This window comes from Caloenas nicobarica, chromosome 13, assembly GCF_036013445.1.
Source record: "Caloenas nicobarica isolate bCalNic1 chromosome 13, bCalNic1.hap1, whole genome shotgun sequence".
Classification (NCBI taxonomy): domain Eukaryota; kingdom Metazoa; phylum Chordata; class Aves; order Columbiformes; family Columbidae; genus Caloenas; species Caloenas nicobarica.
The window spans coordinates 9155088-9180678 of NC_088257.1; the positions used below are offsets into that span (position 1 = coordinate 9155088).

Here is a 25591-nt window from a genome sequence, read left to right on the forward strand (position 1 = left end):
CGGGATGTTTGAAATTGAAGAAAAGCTTTAATAAAATTCCTTCACTGTAAACATCAGTCCAAATCTTACAAAAGCATGCCTTTTATTAGTACTAAAAGACTTTTCTACTGAACACATTCATGTCCTGAGGCTTCTACAGCAAAAACTAGCAATAGATTTAGAATCTCCAGTAAACAGATTACTGTATAAATACAGAATAATTTTCAGAGCATTGGAGGTCACTTGTAAACATTAAGTAATAATTTCTGATTGACTGGATTACTCAACAGATTTCAGATAAGGATAAACAGCAAAAACACAGATATATAAAATATTATTACAGATTTGTTTCCAGCAATTCTATGGTTAAGATTTTTAGCATATAGAAAATACAAAGAGCATGAATCGGGAAACAGATCCTTAACCTACTGGGCTGTGGTAAACCCAGAAAGATTGCAGATTCCAGGTCCTGTGAAGATTAATGTAGTCATCAAGAAAGTCAGCCAACAGCTCAAGGCAAAAACACGTGCATCACCCTACAAGGTCAACAGTCAAATGTGGTATAGCTGACAGGTCTATGAAGAGCCTGTGGGTCGCATATCTTAATACATCTACCTGTTTGCATTTTAATAATAGTAATCCTGATGATGTGTTAAGGTTGTGAAAAAGCATTGAAAACCAAAGAATTACCAAGCTACTCCATTTGCAAAGCCTAACATCTCCTTAATACACAGGCAGTGAATCCCATCAAACTTTATTCATTTGTTGGAAAATCTCCTGACATTTGCCAAGCAGATGACATTTATACCAATTACTGTTTTCATTTCTTGCTCACTTTAGAACGAGCAAGAGGAGCTTTCCAAACATCAAAAAAGCCACCATCCCTTATGCTGTAAACAACTCATGATCTGAATCAGGAATAAACAAATGCCACGGAGGAAGTGACTGAACTTTTAACTCAGCCTTCTTCCAGATATCTCAAGGGAAACAGGAGCTTTTGGATGCTCACTTAGCTTTGGATGGTAGCTCTTGACAAGCTGATAAGAGCTATATCAGGAGGTTTATTTATGACCAATTCTGCAGTCAACAAAAGAACCCACTGAGATGGTAAACGTGTTGAACAACAAACATTGTGCTGCCCTTATTTTATCTTTCCTGTATTTAAGTTTTCCGGCTGGCTTGTGTTCCCTATGAATCTGCTGCACAAACATATTCACACATTAGCTTACAGACAAGCATTTTTCACCATTATACGTTTAAGTTTCGTATTAGTCAGACCTCAGAGCTCTAATCACTGAATTTGATATATAGTTTATTTGTAATGCTCAGCTAGTTATGGCTTGTATTTATTTCAAGCTCCCTCCTCCTCCTCCTTTTGTTGTTATGTTAATAAAAATATTTTGTTCAGAGAAAAGTTAATTTTGGCTACTGCATATTTCTAGTGTGGACAAAACAAATGTAGAATGCTATGTACAAATCTTTGAAAAAGCAAATTGCACATATATCTACATAATTCTGGACTGTATACCAATTCAGAGGTACACAGAACATTAAAGCCAGAACTGTACTCTGGAAAGCTCAGTTGGAAGCCCACCTGCAATATGGATGTCTAAATCACAAATATTTTACTGGGGCTCACGGAAGGACAACCACAGGTTTAAAGCAGGCATGGATAGAACAGGCACTTAAAAGAGGGGATTAATTCAAGAAATAAAGATTAAAATCTTAATATGCAATGACTCAGAAGGAATATAATACCTAAAGATCTGTAAAGAGTTTAAATAGCAAGAAGACAAAGTGATAATTTTGGGTTTAATTTCTTGACTGATCTCAGCAGCCAAGCCCAATAAGCTCTGCTACAAAGGAAAACTGAAACAGTCAGGAGGAATGCTGTTTTGTTTTGTTTTGTTTTGTTTTGTATTTAAGAGAGACAGAATATAAGAAAAGAGCAAGAGCATTTGCTAAGTCTAGCAAAACCATAGAAGGTTATTATTTCCAAATAGATACTGAGGAACCATTTAGGAAAACTCCAGAAATTTTAAGTGGATTTGAATAAATTTAGGCTAGATATTAGCAGGCTTCTAACCAGAAAGCTTGAGATGCTAAGGATTCTTCCAAACTGAGGAGACAGGGCAATGAATCTTATTATCTTTAAGAAAGAAAGAACTTGGTAGGTAATAAAAAGTTTACACGATACTGTTGCAGAGGTTTTGGATTTAATGATCCAAGAAGTCACTTCTAGTCCATTATAATATACTGCTAAAAATGTCCAACTAGAAATATTCAGAGCAGGAATATTACAAACTGATATTCAGCCCAACTAACAATATTGTCTTTAAAGGCACAAGCTAAACTAGTTGTAAATGTTAAATGAAGTGCAGAATATAATAGGTTATTTTCTTATTCTATTCAATATAAAAATTTCTGATGATAGCAAAGGTATCCAGAGGTATTGAGGTGGTTTTCAGTGAGTGATCTGATACTGGTCTGTTATAAAAGGAGTTATGCAGCCAGAGAATGTCTCAATACCCATTGTATTTCCTTTTGTGCTTGCAGCATCCTCACGGTAAAGTAGAGCACAGTAAGACAGGAGCTGCAGAATACAAGACAATGACCTTAGCAGTAAGACTTTCACCCCAGCAGCCAGGTGCTTGGTGACTGTAAATAAAATACAGTAAATCCCCTGCTGATTGCAAGAACAAGTTCATCTATCGCTATGCCAAAGCAGACAGAGATGAGGGTTACGCACTCTAAAATCCATTATAAAAGAGCTGTAAACTATCATATATTTCAAAAATTACTCATGTCCAATAGGAGACAGTCACCTTGCACTACTCTAATGAGCTCTAAGTCTGATGAAGCATGACTAGCAATGAGTTACTGGTTCTGGGGAGAGAAGTGCAGAGTGGCTAATTGGCCTCAGGATGCAGAAAGTTTCACATGTACACTACTGGTGACAATCCCCTTGCCAGCTGTTGAACAATCTCCACGGGAGAAATCTGTGCTCTGCCTGAGCATACTTTAGCATGTCTACATTTTCCTTTTAAAGCTTGAAAATGCATGGAAAATGCGTGGTGCAAAACTTGGACACTTTGCTTTGTGTAAGGAAATGTATTTAAATTCAGCTTTAAAAACGACTGCAGTACTTAAGGAAAGTGGCCCTTTTCTTCTATACATTGGCTAATGTTCAGGGGGCTTTTACCTCTGAGTTTTGAAATAAACTGAAGCCAACAGTGTATCCAGAGCCTGGGAAAGACAGAAACCAGCCTAAAAGGCACATGAAGTCTTGTCTGTTGACGGGAGATATCATAGCCAGCTTCCTCTAGAAAATAATAAACTGGAGGATTTTTGTGCAGAAACTCCTGGCAGCAAGTAGATCACTCTCAGTGTTAGGTTAATGGTTGGACTCGAAGATCTTCCAACCAATATGATTCTGTGATTCAGAACAATTTCATATCATCTTGACTGATGAAAGCTAGTGCCTCCACAGACTCTCCCTATGGTCTTTTTAGCTAAAAGCAATTTACGTTAGGCAGAGCTGAAACTGAGAAATGGACCACTTGGAGAATGAGATCTACAGTTTACAGATTTAGCCTATTCAGTAGGGTAATATTTGCTTTTAAAACCAGTGAGTGCTGTTCCAATATTTAAGCATCCTTGGATTGAATCCCAGGCTGGTAAAGATGGAGACTGTCTTGGAGGAAAAGCTATTGACCTTTGGGAGTTCATGCTTAGATCATAATTTTCATAATCAAAATTTTAAAAATAACTGTAATGGAGAATAAAAGATAGTGCCAGACTCTTATGCTGTTCTCTCTTAATATTCAGTGGTCCACCTGAGCACTTGTAGATTGATGGCACATCATGTCATGTACTCTCTGTCTTATTAAAAGGCAACTCAGCCCATATAAGAAAAACAAACATACCTGATTTCCACATGTCTATTGTCTGCTGTAAAATACAAAGTTTTTGCACTGTAGCAGAGACTTGCCTTTGTTGCAGGCAGTCCAGAGATGAAATACTTTTAAAAGCTTTCAAGTTTTCCCTAAGGACCTGCACAGATCACTGAGACATCACATTATGTGATGTACTTGGCTGTGACCTCAAAGGCCCCTCTCTCTTTGATTTTCCTGGATTCTCATTTCTTTTTCTGCACAAACAGCATGAGCTACAGTTAAATTGTGCAATGTACCATGAGTGATTAGATATTAGAATAGTCTTTACAGAGTAATGTACTGTAGTTTACAAATTACAAAAATAATGCCGTTTACTCCATCCTGTTCATGTCTAGAACTTTCATTCACAGAGGATTAAAATAATTCTCCAAGATTCTGTTAGAGGTACCTTTGGGAATAATAAGCCTAAACTTTGGCAATTTCCCCCGTATAATATATTTGTTTGAAAAAATCCTAATGCAATCTGTTGGGTTTTGTGAGTATGTGTTTGATCAAATATTTCAATGCTCTTTCTTCTGAAGCAAAAATCTATGCCAGTAGATTAGAGAAATCAATGTTCAGCTTTAGAGGTGGATAAAATGTTTTGCATGAATTTTTTTTTTAATCCGACAAATTTGAAATAGCTTTATTTTTTTCTGAAACAATGGTCAAAAGATTTTACTTTTGCTCTGAACTGGGCACTTTTCTTCCCTTAATTCTGAAAATGGTAATCAACAAAAGAATTCATTTGATGCCCACAAAAAAAATTCTAAAAGTAAAAATTCACTCATAACCATGATTTCATCCCAGAAATTCCAAAAAAACCCTGTGTATATGAAAAATAATTTTGATATTTATATTTTCTGCATCCAGCACATACATTAACAATTTAATCTTCTTAATTAGTCTATTATAGAGCTGTATTATCCTAAATTATTGAGTGGAGTCCCACATCTCATCATTAAAGTTATGGAGCCCTATCACTCTAGTATGGCTTTAATGTCCTATGACACATTTTTTTGATATTCTGCCTACCCAAGACAGATGAACAAACTGTGCTCTTCTGCAGCTCCACTGAAAATAACTGCATTTTTCCTCAGCTGAGATTAAATAATTAATTGAAAGACTAGTATTTTTACAGCAGGTTTTCCAATTTTTCTGCACGGTTTTGCCTCTCTGGCATCAGCCAGCTTACGAAAAAGCATCAAGACTCCAATGAAATGGGGGAGAATTCACCCTGTTAGGGAGTCGCATCCCTTCCCTCTTGATTTTTACCACAAATTAAAAGAAAAGTAGGAATTTGCAGAGAAGTTAGAAATAGTGACACTTAGCTTTGGAAACATTCAGAAGTAATAAAAGCTTACTAGAAAAACTACTTGGGTAGTCTCCATGTAAAAGACAAAAAAAATTAATAAACTTGCCCTATTACTGTCTGAGTTCTCACATCTTGCTGCTTGTGGTAGCCCTTTCAAGAAAATATGTACAAGTAAAATAGATATAATTAACACTGATAAATAGGCCAACAGGAAGCTGAACAATGTTATTTTGTAAAGTTCCCTTTGGGGTATGCTTTTTCCCTTAAGTTGTACTTAATACACAAATGAACAATGATTATTTTCAGAAACAGCATGAAAATGAACAAGAGAAAAGAAAAAAGCCATGAACACAGCAAGGCTAATCACGGAACAAACTGATGTTATTAGTATATTAATTTTCTTCATTTGCGAATTCCCTTTTGGATACAATTTGAAGCACACAAATAGCACGTATTTCTATATTTTATTTTGTGGTATGCTCAGTCTCACATATGGGGATGCTTTACTGGACTTGTTTTCAACAGGGTCCTTCCTAACCAGAAATGGTGTATCGGCCCCAGGATTTGTAAGGAAAGAGAGGGAGATTTGTCTGCTCATTGTGGATACGTGTAGTTGCCAACACTGCCACATCCATCAGACCAAGCCTTTGATGAGTAGTTTAGAAGAACAGATGTTTTATCTGGGAACTCGTCCAGATCTTAAAAAAAAAAAAAATCATGAGGAACTCAGTAGTGGCCTCTTTTGTCAGCAGTGGTAGCCTCAAAAGTACTGAAGAAATACTGAATAAATAGCTGGATTTCTGAGTCACAGCAGAGAAGCAGAGACATTGCTTGATTACCTTTGTGAGTGACACACACTGCAGCGATGAACTAATTGGTGATCGCCAGTTAAATGGACGGAACAAAGCTGTAAACCCTGGACATGTTAATACGCCCATTATTTTTACATCAATCCTCTTTCCTCATTCTGTTCTTTTCAAAAAAGCCCAAGAGTGACATCTGTCCTTCCCATCAGTTGCACAAGCAACACCAGCAGAGACAAATGGCATGAAGTTTAAACGGGGCTGCAAATAGATGAGAAATCTTTGAGAGATGGTAATTACTACATTTCATGCAAAACTGAACTAATAAATACTCTTCCTCGTAGATCATGTCCAATTTCAAAGGGGTTTTAATCCACACAAAAGATTTCATAAGGCTCTATCATTAGTCCAAGGACTATTAAGCATATAAGAAGGAACCTTCAAATTTATCCTTTACACACTCTTCAATCACTGCTCAGCCTTGCCTTTTCTCTTAATGCCCTGTCCAATTTGTACTGTAAACGCCTTGGAGGATGTGCTGACAAAATGCTATTATCTGTCTGAAATACCTCTCAGACATCTTCTCCCTTATCTTCAAGAGCCAGGGCTGCTCACCAGGTGACTGTGGAGGGGAGGGAAGGAGGAGGCTGCACAGGAGGGGCCAGCCTGCCCATGGGACTTCTAGCAGGCTCCTTTGGCACTCCTGGGGACCCCAAAACCAACCGACCGGCATCATGAGCTGCTCTCCCATGCACCCCACCCCATGTGTCCTCCCAGGTGGGCCAGGAGGTCCCACATCCCGAGGGTCCACCATGGGCAGGATCAAAGCCACAGCACTGTTTGTGATATACGTGACAGTCACGGTGCCAGATGTGAGTTTTACTCTGAATGAGGCTCGCTCTGCCCAAAAGCTTTACAGGATGAGTTAGCCATCACCCAGCCAGGGTCTGTGGAAATGTAAAATAACAAGTTTTCATTGAACTCAATTTTAAACCTGCAGAAGTTTAAAAAGCATGCATTCCAGCACAAAGGAAATAAAACAGCAATGGCATTGCATTGTCAGTGGCGATTTCAAAGTTAGCTATGCTATGTCTGGAAAAATACGGTTTCCTTGTGCTGCAACTCTTCAGCAAGCCAGTTAATCAGGTGATGCAAATCGGCGTAGCTCTGTCTGGAAGCCTCAGCAATAATGCAAGATGTTGCTCTCCTGATTACTTTTTGCTGAGCTCACATGCTTTGTAAAGCCACTACAGCAAGTTGATAATGATGCATGAAATGGAAAATCCTTTTGAGCACACGCAAAACCACTGTGGATGTGCAAAGCAATCGCAATGGTGCTGTTATTTGATGGTTCTTACTACACATGCGCCCACGCTAACGAATTCAGGCTTTCACTGGTTTTAAATAGGTGTAACTCCACCTCCTGTAATGCATTTGCTCCTGATTAACAGAGTCGTAACTATGATGGGAGTCAGATGTGCAGCAGTATTCAGGTCAGGCACAAAAAAAAGAACAGAATGTTGTGGGACTAAAGACAAAAATTAGTGGTGTCACTCCATTGATTCAAATCAGCAGAGAATTTGGCCTAGTTACTCTCCTCATTGACATGTCTACACTCTGAGGCAAGAGGAGCCAGATATTTTGAGAATAAAAAGACTCTGGGGACATATGTGCCACTATCACACATCAGCAGTAGTTCTTTCAGCATTACAAAACTTGCTGGAAATTGTTTGGAGGATTTTCAAAGTAAGTTTTCAATACTTTTCTATTCATCTCCATAGTCACAGTGCTCCTCAAAGGTTAGCTGAAATAGCTGCAGGCAGCGGAGGAAGCATAGAGAGATCACATGAAACACAGCCTGGTTTCTGGAAAAAAGGGATATTCAGCTCCTCCTGTATACCGCTACACTGTCCCATTTTGACCACTTCGGGGACATTAAATACTAGAAATAGCTCAGAAAGCATTTTGCTCAATATCTATGTCAATGTATCATCAGGACCACTATATAAAGCAAATGATTCAGATCCATCCTAACTAGAAAATGTAAGCTACATAACGCCAAAACGTCATTAGAATGTAAGCACTGCACACTGTCATACTCCTGACATCCTTCCAAGGTTCATTCCATATTGAAAACCAAAGATTAACCATACTGCCTCATGCACATTACATCATTAACTTTATATTATAAATCAAAGATCTTTTTTTTTAACTGGATGAGCTTCCTCAGCCAGGTAGGAGTGAGATAATATGAGATGTAGTACTTGTACATGGGAATCAAATCATCCTGAATTTAGTTTGACTTAAACAATTGTGGAAATAGAGTCTCAGCTGACAATGACATTTAGGGACCTGAGTTTATACAGGCAAATTTTTGCTTCCATACTAAATAGGGAAAGAAACTGGAGCCAACCTCCAGATTCATTGCTCAAATGTAAAGAAAGCAACACAACATATTTTTCCTAAAGTACAGATCAACCACTCAGAGTTGACCATTACAGCAGTACAGGTTTTATTTGATTTCTGTTGGCAAGTGGAGGGGCTTATTTCTTCAGTTTTATTCTGGGTCTTGACTCAGAGAGACTCTGGAGATACTCAAGACCACTTTCCTTACTGGTTCTACTTGTTCTGCTTCCAAAATAGAGCAATGCCAGTTTCCTTTCTCTAAATTTGTAAGTAAATTTCTTTATTCTTGATTGTTCATAGCATATTTCAACCCATACTCAGTAGGTTTCTCTTTATTTAGTCAAATCTCCTCTCAGTGAAATTCTGTGGTCTAATTTGAACACCTCGGCCAAAGCTTTTAATATATTAGCTATTTCATTTGCTCTTAATTCAGCCATTCAACATTCACATCTGGAGCTTTCTGTAATTATGTGATTCCCCAGGGAGATGTTCTACAAGAGTCCACCAGCATTTTTTGGTCCTTTACCAAATTTAAGCAGAGTTTTGATACATGTTAAAAAAATTCTTGATTAATCTCTTTTTAATTGCTTCTAATTAAGTTACTGGAACTGTACATGTCTCTGATACAATGTTTTCATTTCATATTACAGGTTTCAGATTTTAAATGCATAGTTACTGCTCTCTGGGAGAAGAAAACCATTCCCAGAACTGGAAGAACATTCTGCATTCCATACTACAAGGTGCACTGTGTTACACTTCATATTTTTGTAATAGCCTCAGTTATAAATAATAAAACTTCTGTTTGGTTTTGGAAAAAAAAGCAAATTAGACTTTAAAGGAGTGTTTTAAAATTATGGGGTTTTATGTTCATTTTGGAGTTTTCTCATTTTAATTCTTATCATATTGGATGTCTATGAAGACAAACAACATAAAGTTTCCTTACCTGTGTACCAGCTGCTTGCGACTTACACAAATAGCAGTTTCATAGTCATGAGTGACACACACTTTATGTGGGCTGCACTTCACCTTCAAACACGGATCTTTGGATGGATCAAGGGCTATAAAAAACCAAACACATTTAAAAAGAAAGTGAGAAATTCATATCAAGTTATCTCTTGGTAGACAGATGACAACTGGTTAGAATGAACACTCCCACATCTGAGCGAATAAATACTTTGCCACTTTATGGTATGTGCCATTGTTTTCAGACTCCATGTTAAATAGAGATGTTTAAGTAGAAAGATAGATGGAGACCTTAAAGACTGATTATTGAACAGTGATCTAAGTCTAACCTGGCATTCACATAAATTTTAGACGATACTTTTGGATGAAGTTCTGGTATAATAATCTCTATCATGCTGTTTATTTCATAGAAAAGTTATGGTGGAATAAAATACACTCACAAAAACCCCAAAATGACTAGTATTTTAGAAGTTATCTAATAACTAACACTAATAAAATTAATTTCACAGATACTGTATAACAGGCAGCACAACAGTAGACTTGAAGGAGTAAATAATGCTGTACCCTAATGACAATGCAAATGAACTTAAAGGATTGCAGACAGAAGAAAAGATACCCAAATTGGAATGTAGCCAGGACACAAGGATTAACACGCATGCACACACACACGCCTTGCTCATCTGAAAAGGGCAGCTGGAGACTGACACGGCACAGCAATACACTGCCAATATTCTAGCAGGAGGCTCCTGCAAAGATCCCCATTTAACTTGTGATGAATCATTTTCCTCAGATGCAACAAACACACTCAGAAAGGAGTAGCAAGAGTCTGAGGAGCCCCTTCATGTTTTTCTTTATACACAATAACATCTCCTACCACGAAATGAAGACATTAGCACACGGCACATTACACTAGGCTTTACTAGAACTGCACACACCTTTCCCCTCTCCTCAAATAAATGAAGATGCATGCATCAGAGGCTTGATGTGCTAAAACTAGGATTTAGTTTGGGATCATCCTGTTTAGCACCCAAAGGGAGCAAGAGAGGCTGAACTTAGAAGAGGAACAAGCTGCTGCTTCAGAAAGGCAAGAAGATGCTGGTGCTGATGCAGTCTGCACTGGAGCAGACCCTGGAGCAGCCTCCTGGTCCTTACAGCAGCTCAACAGAGACAAGACAGTATTTGTTGTCCTGCCAGTGTGCACACCTGCCTGCTCCTGCCAAGTTTCTGCAGCCCGCTTCCTTAAATGAGTGATGATTTGGCAATCTTTGAAATAAAAGCGGAGCGATACAGTGCTATGCTGGATACCACTCCAATTAGAGCACTGATCCCACCTGGGAAAATCTCTTGCAAATACTTTTCTGCATTCAAGTCCCATTCGAAATGCTGTCTATCTAAATTCATTCTCTTACAAAAGGATGCTTCTAAAGATCAGCAATAAGACATCTGCCAGGATGAATTAGAAAAACTAAAAAAAATGGTTATGTGAATACTGCAGAAGAAGGGAAGTCACAGCCATACAGAGAAATTTCACCTTTAAGAAGTGATTTTTAGATAAGCTTTATTTTGCACATTATTTTGCCATGGATTTGACTTTCTGTTCCTCTTCAATGTGTCCTCAAATCCCATTTTACCTCTCCCATTCCTCTCCACGTAATGGGACACTTGTGGAAATGGGCAACTTTTAGTTCCATTTTGGGATTGTAGAAAGCTCTTATTTCACATTGTGAGAACTGAGTTTCCCACTTCTACTGAATGATCAGAGAAACTTTTAAAGAATACTATTTGAAGTAGAGGAAGTTTCAGGTTTGTATGTACCAATTTTTTTTTTTATATGACAGCAAAGGTACTTCTTCCAACAACCAGAGGATTCTCTTGTTTCCCTGCAGTGCTGAACTGCTGCAGCTGTTCTGTGTTGGTTTAAACAGCCACAGCTACAAGCTCCAACCACATTAACACCCCTTACACATTTGTGATGGGCAACTGAGCTTCTCTAGTGCGTATGTATTTAGTGGAATGCTCTTGGTGCAAGGCACAGGGAAATTGTAAAAACAAAACACAAGCGTTAAAAGCTTTTTCTTTTAGAGCCATTAAAATTGATAGAAAAGGTGAAGTGAGCAAGGAAGGAGAACAGACGATCTGTTTCCTGCACCGTAAACAACAAGGTTGCCATTAGCAAAATACCCTGGTGGTGTTTGAGGGGCTGTCCCACTGCAAAAACCAAAGGCTGAGAACGATCTTCAGGGGTGTTTTGCCTTTGGGTGTCTTTTTTAAGTCAGACTAACAGGCACAAAAGAATTAGCCCAGCCCCTGCTCTTCACATTCCCAGAACATCACGCGTGAGATATACATTCTTAATCCTTTTACTAATTCTCTCACTGGAAACCGAGTTGAAGATCTAGACAGGAATTTGAGAGGGACTGAAATGGCAAAGCACGATTTCCTTCTGTCTCACCTAGATATTCTTAAACTGCTAAGCAGAGTGAGCACCCTCCTTCTGCAAAGCCTTTAAGACATAAGCGCCACTTGGAGCATGAAGGGTCACCAGATTATAAATTCAGTGGGCTGATGTAATTCAAAGGTCACATCCAGACAGAAAAATTTAATGACCAGAACTTTTGCTGGCTTGCAGCTGGCCTTGCTCTTTTACTGGAGCACGTGCACGTTGTCTGCTTTTGCTGGTGACACATCCTTGATGCAAAATGCTGCATCAACAGAAAATATTGTGCAAATTGGCTGGGAGCCCAGGGCTAATAGCTGCCAACATCGCCGGGCTGCTGGAGAGCACTCTCTGGCCTAGTGCTCAGAGTTTTCTATCAGCCAGAGCCTCTGGAAGTGGGGATGTGGGTTTAGCCTTGAAAGTCAATACTGGTTTGGCATGAATAAGAGAAACAAGATTCAGGCCCACATAGTCTATGTGACATCATGCACAGGTTCAATACTTAGCATTTTTTCATAGTAAAATTTACTCTTACTGAGGAATTATATCCACTTCAGGAACTTCTTAGGTCTTCTAAGGCAATAAAAATGCATACACATATGAAGCGTGTACATTCTGAAAGAGCATCACACAATGCATTACTGATAAAAGAAACACAACTCTGAAATCTTTTGCAATTAAAAAATTGTCTGTTGAAAAAGAAAAATACTGTTGAATGGTCATCACTTTGAAGCACAGGAATTGGAAAATACGTAGCTGGAAATCCCAGCCACTTTCTCCTTTTAAATCAGGCCTCAACTTCTCTCTACCTCAGTGTCTTGCTTCTAAAATCTGAAAAAATAATAATGCTGGCAATAATAATAAATAAAGCTTTTTCCCACCTGTGTGTTGGAGGAATTATTTCATTCATGGTGGAAAAGCTCACAAAAATCCTTAAATGGAACACACTACAGCAGCATCATTTTTTATTCATTACAAACAACCCTTACATACAGTTCAAAGCAGCAAAAGGAAGTTTATTAAATACAAGCAAAACTGTGAGCTTTGCCAGAAGACACCAATAAAACCCATGATCTGGATTATTATTTCTTGATTTTTTTTTCCACTTACGCAGAAAGCACGATCCATATGGACATAAAAGGTCAAAACAGGGATTTATAAGTCTGCAAAGTTCCTTGACATGTTAAATAAGTCTGGAAGGCTGTTCTACTGCTAAGCAACACAAGCCCTAAGGAGAGCTCATAATAAGAAACAATTTCTGAAATATGCTAATCAAAGATCATGCTTTGTTAATCATATTTCTACATGACTAGGAGCAGATGCTCATCATCTGCAGAAGAAAAGACCCTTGGGAGTAAGATGAAACATAACAACCATATTTGTCATCACAGTTCTTTTTGTCCTAAAGGAATGAGTATGAAATCTTTGAAAACGAAGACCCAAAATTACAAATAAATAAAGTGGGAAGAGGAGCGAGAAAAAAAATGAAGTTTTTTATTATAAAAATGTTGTTTTATCAGCTTGAAAGGAAAACTACAGCCATTCCTTTACTATATTAGAGAGTCTGCACGTAGTTACTCAGGTTTGTCTGCATAGTAATAGCAAAATTGCCTTAAGCCTGGCTGTAACATGTGAACTTTTTTCCACTTTTTCTTTAGATTGAGACTGAAGGTGAGGTGGATATGGTTTGTTAATCTTACCTGACAGTGGCGGAGGATTGGTCCAAAATTTTTGGAAGGGATATCTGTCCAGCCAGGATTGGAATGAAGTGTTTCACATGAACATAAAGCCTTTGCTGAAAACCCACTTCAGCCTCCCTGTCTATCTTTTTGTGAGTCCAGGCTCCATAGTTTTCTGTCCTGAACTTTTCCCATGTTGTTCAAATCTCTGCACAGTTGGTCTCCAAGGGAAGCATCCATCCCAGGAGACAGCTGGCTGAAATACAGGGAAATATAGTACTGCACATCTTGCACTACAAACATCTTCTGAAGTTTTTTATCTTGGGAAAATTTAAAATTTCTGGCTTTTTATCTTGGCTCAAATGTCTTACTCTGCCTCACTTACACCTAGACATTTCTGCAGCTGACATTTGTTTGCTGGCCAACTATCCTGGTACCCTGAGCTCTGAGGTCTCCTCTGCTCTGGCAGAGCACAACTGAAGAAGTTGTCAGATGGTCTAAGGTTTCTGCTTCACTGGCCACAACATTTCTGTAGGAAAATTGTACTCTACAGGTCAGCTGAGTGCTCTGCAAAGGGGAAAGGATTTCATCTGTATGCAGTGACCCAAAACCTATGCCAGGCCCTTTTATACAAAACACAGGTGCAGAATCAGAATTCCTGTCATTAAGAGACAAAATACTTGCATTCCTTTTTTTAGTCAAGCTTTTGTTATGCATAGCAACCTAAGTTCCCTATTAAAACTATAAATCTTCTGTGGTTACCTCACAGAGATACCAGAATAATTGGTAAACAATAAACACCAGGGACTGCAGCAGATCGTTAAAAACCTCCTAATGGTACATTGACATCTCTTGCCAATAACAAGAGGATTAGAAACACCAACTCCATCCCAAACCCCAGAGAACCTTCCTTTATGAACTGTGCACACTTTTCTCTCCCCTCCCTGTATCACTCACCAGAGGCTGTGTATTTGCAGTATAAAAAATCACTGTTGGACAAAGACCTAGCAGCAGTATTTGAGATACTATTCTATTACATGTCATGTTTTTATATATAACCACTGTAAAAGAAGACTTATGACTTGGAGGAAACTCCTTAGTTCAGACAATGGCAGTAGAGGGAGAAGTTGCTCTCTAAGACTGTAATTCGATATGCTGCAGCTGTGGGTCATTGTGTTAATCACAACACAGTAAATTTATTTTTCACACATTTGACTTTAAAAGAGCGGTAACAAATAAACACTTTCAATGTCTTGCAGCAATGGATGTGTAATCCTGCAGAAACTGTACAACTAGTTCACAGCAAGATTTATGAGCTTGATTTTGTTTTTATGACCATTCATTGGGGGGAAGAGAGTAATTTCAAGCTCATAGCTGTTTAGTGGAGCTGAAACAAACTACACAATCAAAAGGGAATGGCATTATGTAAATATTGGGTTTTTTGTTTTTGAAATTGCCTGACAATAAGTACTATGATCACTCAATGACAAAAATACTTCTGCATAATGAAATGTCAAGAGTAGTTGCTTTTATGCAATCCCCTTGGAACTGTTCTGACTATATGAGAAAAGAAGAACATCTGTTGAGAAAGGTATGATGAACCTGAAAATGCGACCTGCTGTCTTCGATGCAGAGATCCTTGTGCACATTTTAAGACAAAAGAGATTGATAATAGAACAAAGCCTCTCAATTAAATGATGCGTTACATTATAGATGTGCATTTCAATATTATTGTGTATTACTTGACTCCAGCAAGACTTCAAAGCCAGCACCAGAAGGAAAGCAGAGCTCCGGGCCGTGTAAGTCGGCAGTAGGGTGGGGGGATGAGAAATCCGCCGACACAAGCTGCTCTGGGTGGCAGGCTGACTCCTCACCTGGCTCAAATTGCAGCTAATGTCAAACTTCAGATTTTAGAGACGATGTTTCAAATCAGCATCTTATCTCCACTTACAGCACTGTGACAGCCAAAGAGAAAGTGCAATCAAAGCAGCCAAGAAGTCACTTAAGAGAAATTTTACTATATACTTCCATGAAAACTGTCATATAGCAAAGTGTAGGCCATGCAGCTAGTTTAAACGTGTATTAATAAAAGTCTCTACAAACTTTGCCCTTGATATTCGCTAGCAAACAGGCATGTTTTCAACACATGATGGCTAAAACCAATTTTGGTTTTAATGTTTCAGTTGTTTGCAATAAACCATAGACTTCCCCCCAACAATTAGAGCTTAGACTCAGCTTTAAAGCAGACGATGAATTTATGCTTTTTTCCTTAAGGTGAACATGGCCATATGTATTGAGCTAAAGAGCACTCAGGTGAACATTGCTCTACTTCTCTGTGAAAACACAATAGTTTTCAGTGCTACAGAGGTAAACTCCAAGCAATCCATGTGCCGAGATTAGACTGTCAGTGGAGTTTAATCCAAGTGCAAGGGGATCACCCCATCGCCCTTGTATGAACAAGAGACCCAATAAACCTGTGATGGACTTCCAGGATTTTGTAGCCATTCAGAGGGTTCTGCCTATACCTTTTCCCCAGATTTTCTTATTTTACAGGTTGTTAAGTGGCCACATTGAGCAGCTATGTTGTTTATTAGAGCTAATTGTACCATTTCTTCTCAGAGCTGGTATTGTTAATAATTCTGGTTTAAAAAAAATGTTATTTAATGACAGATTACACCTCCCCGCATCTCCCCCCTGCCCCCCCGCCCATATCAATTGCAAATAATTACCAATAGTATTTATTCTGATTCTGCAAATCTTGGCATAAATCACTCTGGTCCATTAGGGAGAATATTGGTGTTATTGTCCCCCAAGTCTAGGGGAGAGCATGTCTTCGATTAACAAGCTCAGATATTTAAGTCTTGCATTCTCTCTCGCATGCTCCCTCTCTGCATAATTACTCAGAACAATTTGCATGCAGAAATCAATTCAGCTGAAAATTAATTACCGCAGCCCTGAATGTTTCAAACATGTATGTGAATTATTTTCAGTAAATGGAATTTCTTAAGGCAGTTAAACAGTAACATCTCAAACTGTCAGCATTTATTCCATCACTTCAGAGTATTTTTTTATATTTTTCCTTTGGAGTACCCCAACATTTGAGTGGCTGAAGACACTGGTATAGTGCACAGAAACATCCAGTTTAATTTTTACGGGCACTTTCAAAAATCATTTCTTATAACTGACATGTAATTGCTTTTGACATTGCTGTGGGCCATCCAAAAGATGCTTCAAAGGACTCTACAGATTTCCTTTCTGAAGCAAAGGATTAGAACCCAAGTATTTAAATGAATTTCCTTGACAAATGGACAGAAATCTGATGCAGTCAAAATAAGTGAAGAAAAAAAAGATAGGACTGTCAGCTAGGAAATGTGTTTCCATTGGTGGATGTAATCATCAGTCACAACCATCAGTACAGGTATTTGCTAGCAACTAGTAAAGAGACATGTACAAGTCCAGAGCAGATTTGCTAAAGAGTCATAAAAGAGAAGCTCCCAGTTTGATTTCTGACAATGAACCATTATGATTTATACCTCAATATACTGCAAATGTATCTCAAATACTTCCCTACACTGGGGCAGATTTTAAATATTTCATATACTTAAGCATGTTTAGCTAATATATTTATCTTTTTAACACTTTCTTTTGAATCTGACAAAAAACAAACCTCCACTGGAAAAAAAAGAAGCTGTCAAATACTCACTTTGTTTTTCAGCTAGCACCAGATGCACTTTTCACAAACAACTCTCCTGCCTGCAAGGGAAAGGTTCAACCAACGTGCAAGTACGGAACACTGGCACCGGTTCAATAATGTATGATCTGGCATCAATGTCATAATGCTTCTCTAAATTTCAAGCACTTCCACTATGTGATAGTTTGTCCTTGTCTGCGTCATACCTGAGGGTGTGTTTCCGCATATCCCGGAAAGTTGAAGGCAAACCAGACCTAAAAACCCCACAGGCAGAAGGACATTGGTCAGATGTTCCATTCAATTATTAATTCCAGGAAGCAGTGAGTGTACAAAAATAACCCCATTCTCCGGGACTCATGGGGCTTTGGCATGTGTTTAATGACAGCAGCTCTATGGTTTCTGCCTTGAGAGTCCCCCAAACCCCTGGGGTGATCCAGCTTCAAGCCTACTGGGATGGAAGCAGAGAACTTCAAAAGATTGCTGTAATCTTTAGTTGGTAGAACATAAGAAAATAAAGAAACCTCTGCTGCTTCTGCCTTGCAGGGAGGACACAGTTCTGCAGTACGTCTTAACAGACACTCAGCGCAGGAGCAGGGCTGAAAACGTGACTTTCCTTCGGTCACCCTCAGCTCTCTTACCCCTTTTCCAAGGCTCCCCAAGACCACGCGGTGAAGCATCTCTAACCCCAGGCATCCTGCTGCTCACTCCGGCCGATCTCCACCCCACCAGCTTTGCCGTGCTCTGCCCAGGCAGGGGTGGCTTTTTCTGCAAGAGAATCATTACTGATTCCAGCCCCCCGCCCTGCTGGCACCTCCAAGCCCAGCCAGATCCCTTCTGGAATGAAATTCACCCCCTCTGACTCTCAAGCTCAATTTTCTAGCAAATGAGCATGAGGAAAAGAGAGAGAAAGCACTCGGATCTCCACACTGGTAGAACTGGCTCACTGATAACATCTTGGGAAATGATTGTAAGTCATTATTTTTGCAAGAAGCTGAGCGTGCATTTTCCACATCTGTGATTGAACTTGGGCCCTGTGATACTGGCTGATTCCCTTAAATCTCCAGATCCTAGTACCAGAACAGAACTTTGTTTTTCTCTCCAAAAGCCAGTAAGGTTTTGTTCTCATTGCTGCTGGGGAAATACTGAAAACATAAACTACAAAGATTTTTAAAAATCAAAGCCATACAAAATAACTCTGTATCATTATTTAAAAAAAAAAAAGTATATTTAAGATAAATTGGAGATTTCTGAATGCTTGGACTTGACAATCCTCTGGTAATTTTGGAATAATGAATATAATTTTTCCAGTGAACTCACCTAGACTATTTTGGCTTTCTGTTACACTGGAGTGAATTATCATTTATTCAGTGGGATTTCATTTAATATAAATTATTTTACTCCAAGGCCAATGAAAACAGAACAAGTTATACCTTGTTCAGAAAATAGTATTTTAAATTATTCCTGCATAATTATAGATACTCCTTGCCCATTTCAGATGAATACAAACACATACTTTGATTCGTGTGGAGAGAAGTTGCATCATATGTCATGAAACCTTTCTGTAATACTTCTGAGGCTGTTGTAATTTATACTTTAATTGAAGCAATAATATAATGGGAAAAAATTTACCATGATTTAATTTGGACAGCTAGCTTGTGAGAAACTGAACCCTTTTCCAGCTTTGACTGAGAACTATAATGAAGTGCAACACTGTGAACTATGAGTAGGAATAAACAAAACTGAAACAAATATAAGTGGATATAGAACTCTTCTGTATTTTTCATAGAGAAAAATCTCTTCCCAATCAAATTTGATCATTCTTGATTAGATATTTTTTTGTCATTCAATCTCATTTGAAAACATGAATAACGTATCTTTTAATGCTTAAGTTTTAGAGGTAACACAGAAGCAAAAGTGCATCACTGTTATTATTGATTCCATCACCAAATAGTAAAAAATGAGGATCAGACTACTGTTTTTATGAATCAGTATTTCAGTATGCATAATTACAATTCTTTTCTAGCATAGCATTGTAGAGAGCTAGGCAAGCAATAGAAATTCTGGATATGAATTCTCTGAAAGGCTGACGAGTTTGCTCTATTTGTTGACAGACCGAATGTCAATGCTGTTACAGTTACAACAATTCCCAGCCAGGCACTCTGCATATCACTACATACTCATATTTAAATGTTAAACTAGATAAGACATTCAGCCCTGGAAATGAGAAAACCCCTACATTTTCCATTAAGTTCCTTTGCTTATTTGCCAGGATAAATTAGACAGAATTTGGCTCCGAATGTTATCAGCTACTGAGTATAAAATATAGGAGCTCATCTTATGCTTATTTAATAAGGCACAATATGGATAGCATTCTTTGAAACAGTATGCCAAGGAAGAACTACCCACTTTACACTTGTTCTTAGCATCTTAGTGCAGATGTCGTGGCTGTCCTAGTCGACGGGGCAGGGAGGAAAGGACACCCTTACATTGTGTTCCTGTCATTGCCTTTTCTCTGTCTGGGGATAAATGAGTTAGTCACTCTATGCCTCCTGCTTTTTTCCAGCAGTTAAAATGGGGATAGTAACACTTACCTGTCTAGAAATCACCCAGGGACCCTTGGAAGGCATCACAGGACACAAGCAAAGGGCCTTGTAATATAATGATTTCAAACCAGCTAAATTCTGCAGAACTAAGAGCCATTTCATGTTCATTTATGGCAGTCTGATTGTCTCCATGGAAACATGGGCAAAACACTTTATCTTCCATATCAACAGAGGAAGATTTGTTTCCTTATATTAATTTTAGTGTGCACTGAGCAAAACAAACACAAAAATAAAAAACTTTTCAGAGACTGCTTTCATGATGAAAAGATAGCGGTTTCAGTCCTATCACGTGGAACCAGCCTCTGTCAACCTGGTACTGCAGTGGAAAACCTTGCAAGATGGACAGCATTCTGCAGAATGCCTCAGGATTAGAGAAGAAATAGAAAAATCACAGATTTGTAAGTTTAGAGGTAAAGAATTTATTGTCAGGAAAAAAAAACCCCAAAAAACCCCAAGCATTAGAATTTTAAAGTTATAGAGATTTTAGCCATGAGATATGACAAAATGACGTGACCCTACAGAATGAGCACTGCTCCTACTAAACATGGTTTGTCCATAATCTAGAAATCTGTACAACACAAAAGACGTCAAAAATGTAAACTGGCTGGGGGCTGGCTAGCCTAACAGATAGTAGCTCAATGTAATTTTCTTTGTTTTTGAGAGGAATTACCTAAGCAGGAAAAGACGAAGCTCCTCTATGGATAATCAATCAGTCATATAATTGATATCTGGAAGAGGCTTAAATGGGAAATAAATGAAAGGATAAACACCTGTCTCGGCTGGTTCCATAGTATAGTAAATATAAATACAGCAGAGAGGATTCGTTCTTCTAGCATGAGTCTAACAAGTGCTGTGAAAATCAGGGAATATCTAATACCATTCCTCACTAGACAGTGAAAGAGAGAATCTCTTATGTGAAACAAATAAAGATGAAAATTCATAAACTACAAAGTCATTTTGTAAAAATTAACTCTGCTGGAATTGAGCAGCAATTGCTGGAATTGAGCAGCAATTGCTGGAATTGTGCCAAAGGCAGAAATTTTGAGACTGGGAGTTTCTAAACAGTAGGAAATTGGTGATTTTTCTGCACAGAATGAAATGGAAGGGTAACATAAGCAGCTACCCTCAGAAGTGGAAAAAGTAGATTGTCAAATGGGCTGGAAGACAGAAAGTGGTCACAAGGAAGAGCATTAGCATTGCCATTTAGAAGTCTAGCGGTATGACAGCAATGAAAATATGAAGTTATAGGACGTATACAGCCCTGATGAACAATACCTACAGAAGGAAAAAAAATAACATTGGCTTCTTTCTACAGGGTTTTTTTCTTGCTACACTTTATTTGCTACAGAAGTGTGGAACCTGATGATCAACTTTTAATTCACACGGTCTACATTTCCTCTCATGGTTATGAGACCTCAAAATCAATTTTCGACAACAAAAGATCACCCCTCCAGAGCTGCTGCTAAATCAGAACGCTTTGCAGTTGGCTTTTTGTAGTTTTCTGGCAAATGCATACCAGGTTAAAATTCTAGTCTCATTAATGCATTCCAGGGCATCTCAGTATCTCTTTTGATAAGTGATTGATAATAATTTTAAACATACAAAACTAACATTTAAAAGGCTTTAAATAGATTCACGGTTTAATTAAAATGCTTTATGTTTCTCAAAAAATGATACATTGATGAAGATATCGTCTGACAGAGGAGAAATGCTATTTCTTTTGCCAATACTTAGCTAAAAAAATTCTGAAAAAAAGATCCTCTATGAAGAATTAAAGTTTTAACAGTTCCTTGTGGATACTTGAGCAACTGTCTGGAATGGCTAAAATACTATTTTGTCCTTTTCCCATAAATAAAGAGCCGAGGCTGCCTCAGGCAATACAATAGCAAATTCTGTAACATCGCACTCGGCATGGTAGCTAAAATCCACTTCTACAACAGAGAAACAACTGTTCCTAAGAGAACTGCTTCATTTCTGGAACACCTAGGCCTTGAAAAAGAGTAAGCTTCCTGAGTTATGAAGTAACACTGAATTATTCAGGGTTCCTGATGTACATGTCGCTTTTCATTAGAACAAAGATAAAACGGAATTCTAATAAAAAGGAACCATGTCTATCAGTAATGCTGAATAATTCAAACACAAAGTAACAATGGAATTGGAAACTGGGTTTTACTCCCTTTCAGGGAATATATATTATATTTCCAGAGTCAACTTCTCTGATCTATCTCTAGACATATCTGGAGGCATTGCCCTGAATTTGAGACAAGAAAAATGTGAAGAGCAAAAAACAGTGTTACAGTGGTTTGGAGACAGAAGATGGGAAACAGGCAGGACACCAGCAGGAACTACTACTCTAATTCTAAATGAATTATTAATAACTTCATTCAGTTTTGAACTGAAAAGATGTGTTACCTGCAACTTCTATCTCCTTCTAGACTTCACCGTTCCCAGTGAATATGGGAAATGCAGAAGGATAAGCGTGGATCTCAGACTGGAGGGAACACCAAATAATGCCAGATGTTTTTTCCAATTTCAAGCAAGATCCTTGTTGAAAAATGTCAGACAACAGAAATGGTAAAACTGTGACCTTAGTATTAAGGAGGAAAAAAAAATCCATTTATAGAAATGTGCTGTGATGTTAAGGAAACATAAATTGTATTTCAGCACGATTTATCCATCCCACTGCTGCTTCTGCAGAATATATTCCTACTTGCTTTTAATCAGTAAACTGTGGCATTTTAATAAGGGTGCATGACTACAAAGAGGTCTCTACCGCAAGAAGAGGGTGGACCAAGCCGTACAGCAAGATGGACTGACGACGAGGGAGTATCTCTGGTCCTTTCTGATTCCTCCTCCCTCCCCTGTGGGGTTTGCAGTACACCCTGTGTTACTTGGCCTGACATTGAACTGGAAAGCAAGTTAAGCTTAATTTTACCATAGTCAGACATTAAAATCTGTTCAGAGAAAATGTGTTTGTCTTACATGATGACTGAATTTGCATTTCTAATTTGGGCAAGATCATTTTGCCAGCTGATTTCATAGTACTTTTCAAAATAGAGTTTCTGTCAGAAAACCTAAGTCAAAATTTTCATCCAGTATAAGTCACGTCAGAGCAAAGACTGTAGACAACTTGAAAATGCTAGGTGTGCAGGAGACAAAATATTAACCAAGAGCTTCAGCTTCTGTGCTCTGACCCTTTTTCAACACTTTGGATATTAAACTAACTTTCTTTACTGAGATACAGAGGTGGAGAACAGCTGTATGAACTAGTAAGCCTGCGCAGCAGTTAAACCTTGGAAAGAACCACTGCCACACCAGCTTCTACTGCTGCCACGGAGGCAGTATCGGCGTTCAGTAAAAATGTAACTCTGCTCATAATGCTTTAGAGCCATTCTGTTATACATCACAATTTGGAAGCAGGGAGTCAGCATTTCAGTTCAGGGTATTTAATTTCATTACTTACATAACTGTCCCTTGCTTTTTCATACACAATACATATGCATAGAAAACCAGTGGAAACACTTAAAAAACATAATTAAAAGAAAAATCAGTATTTTAATATATTATTCCTTGTGCATGTCTGGTATAAACAATCTACAAGGATATATCACATGAACTCAGATTAAACTACAGCAACAGCCTTTGTATTAATGTGCAAGACCTAATGAGAGAATTCCTTTCTCTCTTTCTCACACAGTATCAATTTCATGCCCTATAGGTTTTTAAATGGCCCACAAATCTTCATGATTTGTTTTTTTCTCTAAAGGAAGACTACCATATCAGGTCTTTTAATGTGACCTGAACAGCCAATAACAGTCAAGATATTTATTAGGCATAATGGGCTCCTTAAACATGAAAGAATCTATATGCGACACGGCCATTAGTATGTGTGTAGCCTTTACTACTGGCTCTCAGTATCTGCTAAAGGTGGATAGTGGTGCACTGATATTAATATATAGTCAGATTTTTTTTTTAAGGGCTTGGCAAACACTTTAGAGCAGTAGGTGTCAAAATGCCAATGTCGTCGTTTCAGAAGAAAGATCCTTCTTGCCTCCTTTCAGTGGATTGTCTCTACAGCTCCTCCTGGAAGTTTCCTATCTAGCTAATTAATTTAGCAGTCTCTCAGGTTGTGGGCTGATTTGAAACTCAGCATGTTCCTCTACTGGTAATTTGTTAGCGTGTCTAAATTTCACATCACTTATCTATGTTCTCAGGTGGATTTCTGGATCATTTGGTTTTATAACGAAACAAGACCAAGCCAAAAGGCTGCAGCTAGAAGGGCTTTACTGACCTTTGCTATTTATTTGCATCCTGAGAAAGCAAACACATGAAGAGGAAGCTCAGCAGGCTCGTGACTGCAAGTATCAAAGATTGATGTGCATTTTTACGGGCAGTGGACTGTCATGTTTTTGTAGTGAGATAAAATGAACATATAGTCTTTTCTATGACTAATCTCAAATAAGCTTTCATCGTGTTTAAAATCCCAGGGTGTTACAGCTGATCCTGTAAAATGGTGTTTACCCACAACTTCCTCTGATGGCATTTACTGGTAGCCTTGAAAAATGCCATGGAAACCTCAACATACCTGAGGAGTCATTACCTGTATGCAAAGCACTAAGTGCCTGTACCAGAGAATCCGTACATTTAAGAATGGCCATAATTTTACAGATACTTATTTTTTAATGATAAAACAGTGGGTATTATCATAGACCAGTGGAAGCTTTGATTTCAGGATTTTTGGATCAGGATTTCAATTTCTGCTTTTAAATGGGCTTTCTTAAGTGATTCATAAGCTGGACCAACAGGAAGGTATGGAAACTCAAGGCTTATCTAAACAGCAGCTTTGGTCACCTGCGGGACTAAAATACTTCTACTCTGCTGCTGAGACATTTGAGAAAAAATGCACAAATAAAAAGGAAGCAAATGGAAATACAACAACAGTAGAAATAAACATTCTGGCCACCATGATAAAGCTGACATATTGGTAATACATAGTACTGCTGATACTATGTACCAGAAGAGAAAATGGAAGCCAAGCATTAGGGACGATTTGGGTCAGTGACTGCCTCTGGTTGGTGTTCTGGTTATGGTATCTTTGTTGCTCACTCCTGATAGCACTATCAGAAAGAGGAGACCAGAATAGCTGAAATCTTTTGTTCTTACTCATTACGGCAGCTCTCACGTGATGAACAATTCACATCTATTATTTGCTTGAACTGCTGAATGCTGGGACTCACAACCAGATAATTAGCTAATAAAGAATAGTGGATTTGTTGCATGCCTCACTTAACCAGTTTCTCCAAATTAATGTAAAGATGACAAAGTGCATTCATACAGAACATACGCACAAGCAATGTATGAAGAAGAAATCTTAAAAGCATCACATAAGTACCATCTAGATAATGCATGTAGCTTCAAAATGATGTAAAATTTGTCCAGTGCTACAGTCATACATGGGGGTTTGCCATATAGCTCCTTTTACTATTTCTTTGAGAGGGAGTGTGCCTATGATCAGCTGTTGTAGGCCATAACCTTGAGAACATGCGAATGCAGAGCACAGGCTCAGATTTAGAGGGAAGAGACAGAAAGCCCTAAGGAGAATATTGCTGCCCATTAATGACATCTCAAGCTGTGCCCATGCTCCCATGTCTAGTTGCTTCTTCTCCAGCACCATGAATTCTCCAGTCCCAGTATAAAAAAAAAAAAAAATTAAAAGTTGCCATTTTATTAGAACAGCAAGAGTGCAGTCAGTATTTTGGTAACACTTGAAAGAAGTATTA

General features: G+C 38.3%; 1 protein-coding gene across 2 annotated transcripts in view; it reads right to left on the bottom strand.

Moving 5' to 3' along the window:
* The window catches only part of SPOCK1 (SPARC (osteonectin), cwcv and kazal like domains proteoglycan 1), a 291932-nt gene that overhangs the window by 114113 nt on the left and 152228 nt on the right, over positions 1–25591 (bottom strand). For both annotated transcript variants that reach the window (XM_065644273.1, XM_065644271.1), the window contains exon 4: positions 9382–9496. In XM_065644273.1, coding sequence (XP_065500345.1) covers positions 9382–9496 — 115 coding nt within the window. The remainder of the gene's footprint in view (positions 1–9381; positions 9497–25591) is intronic.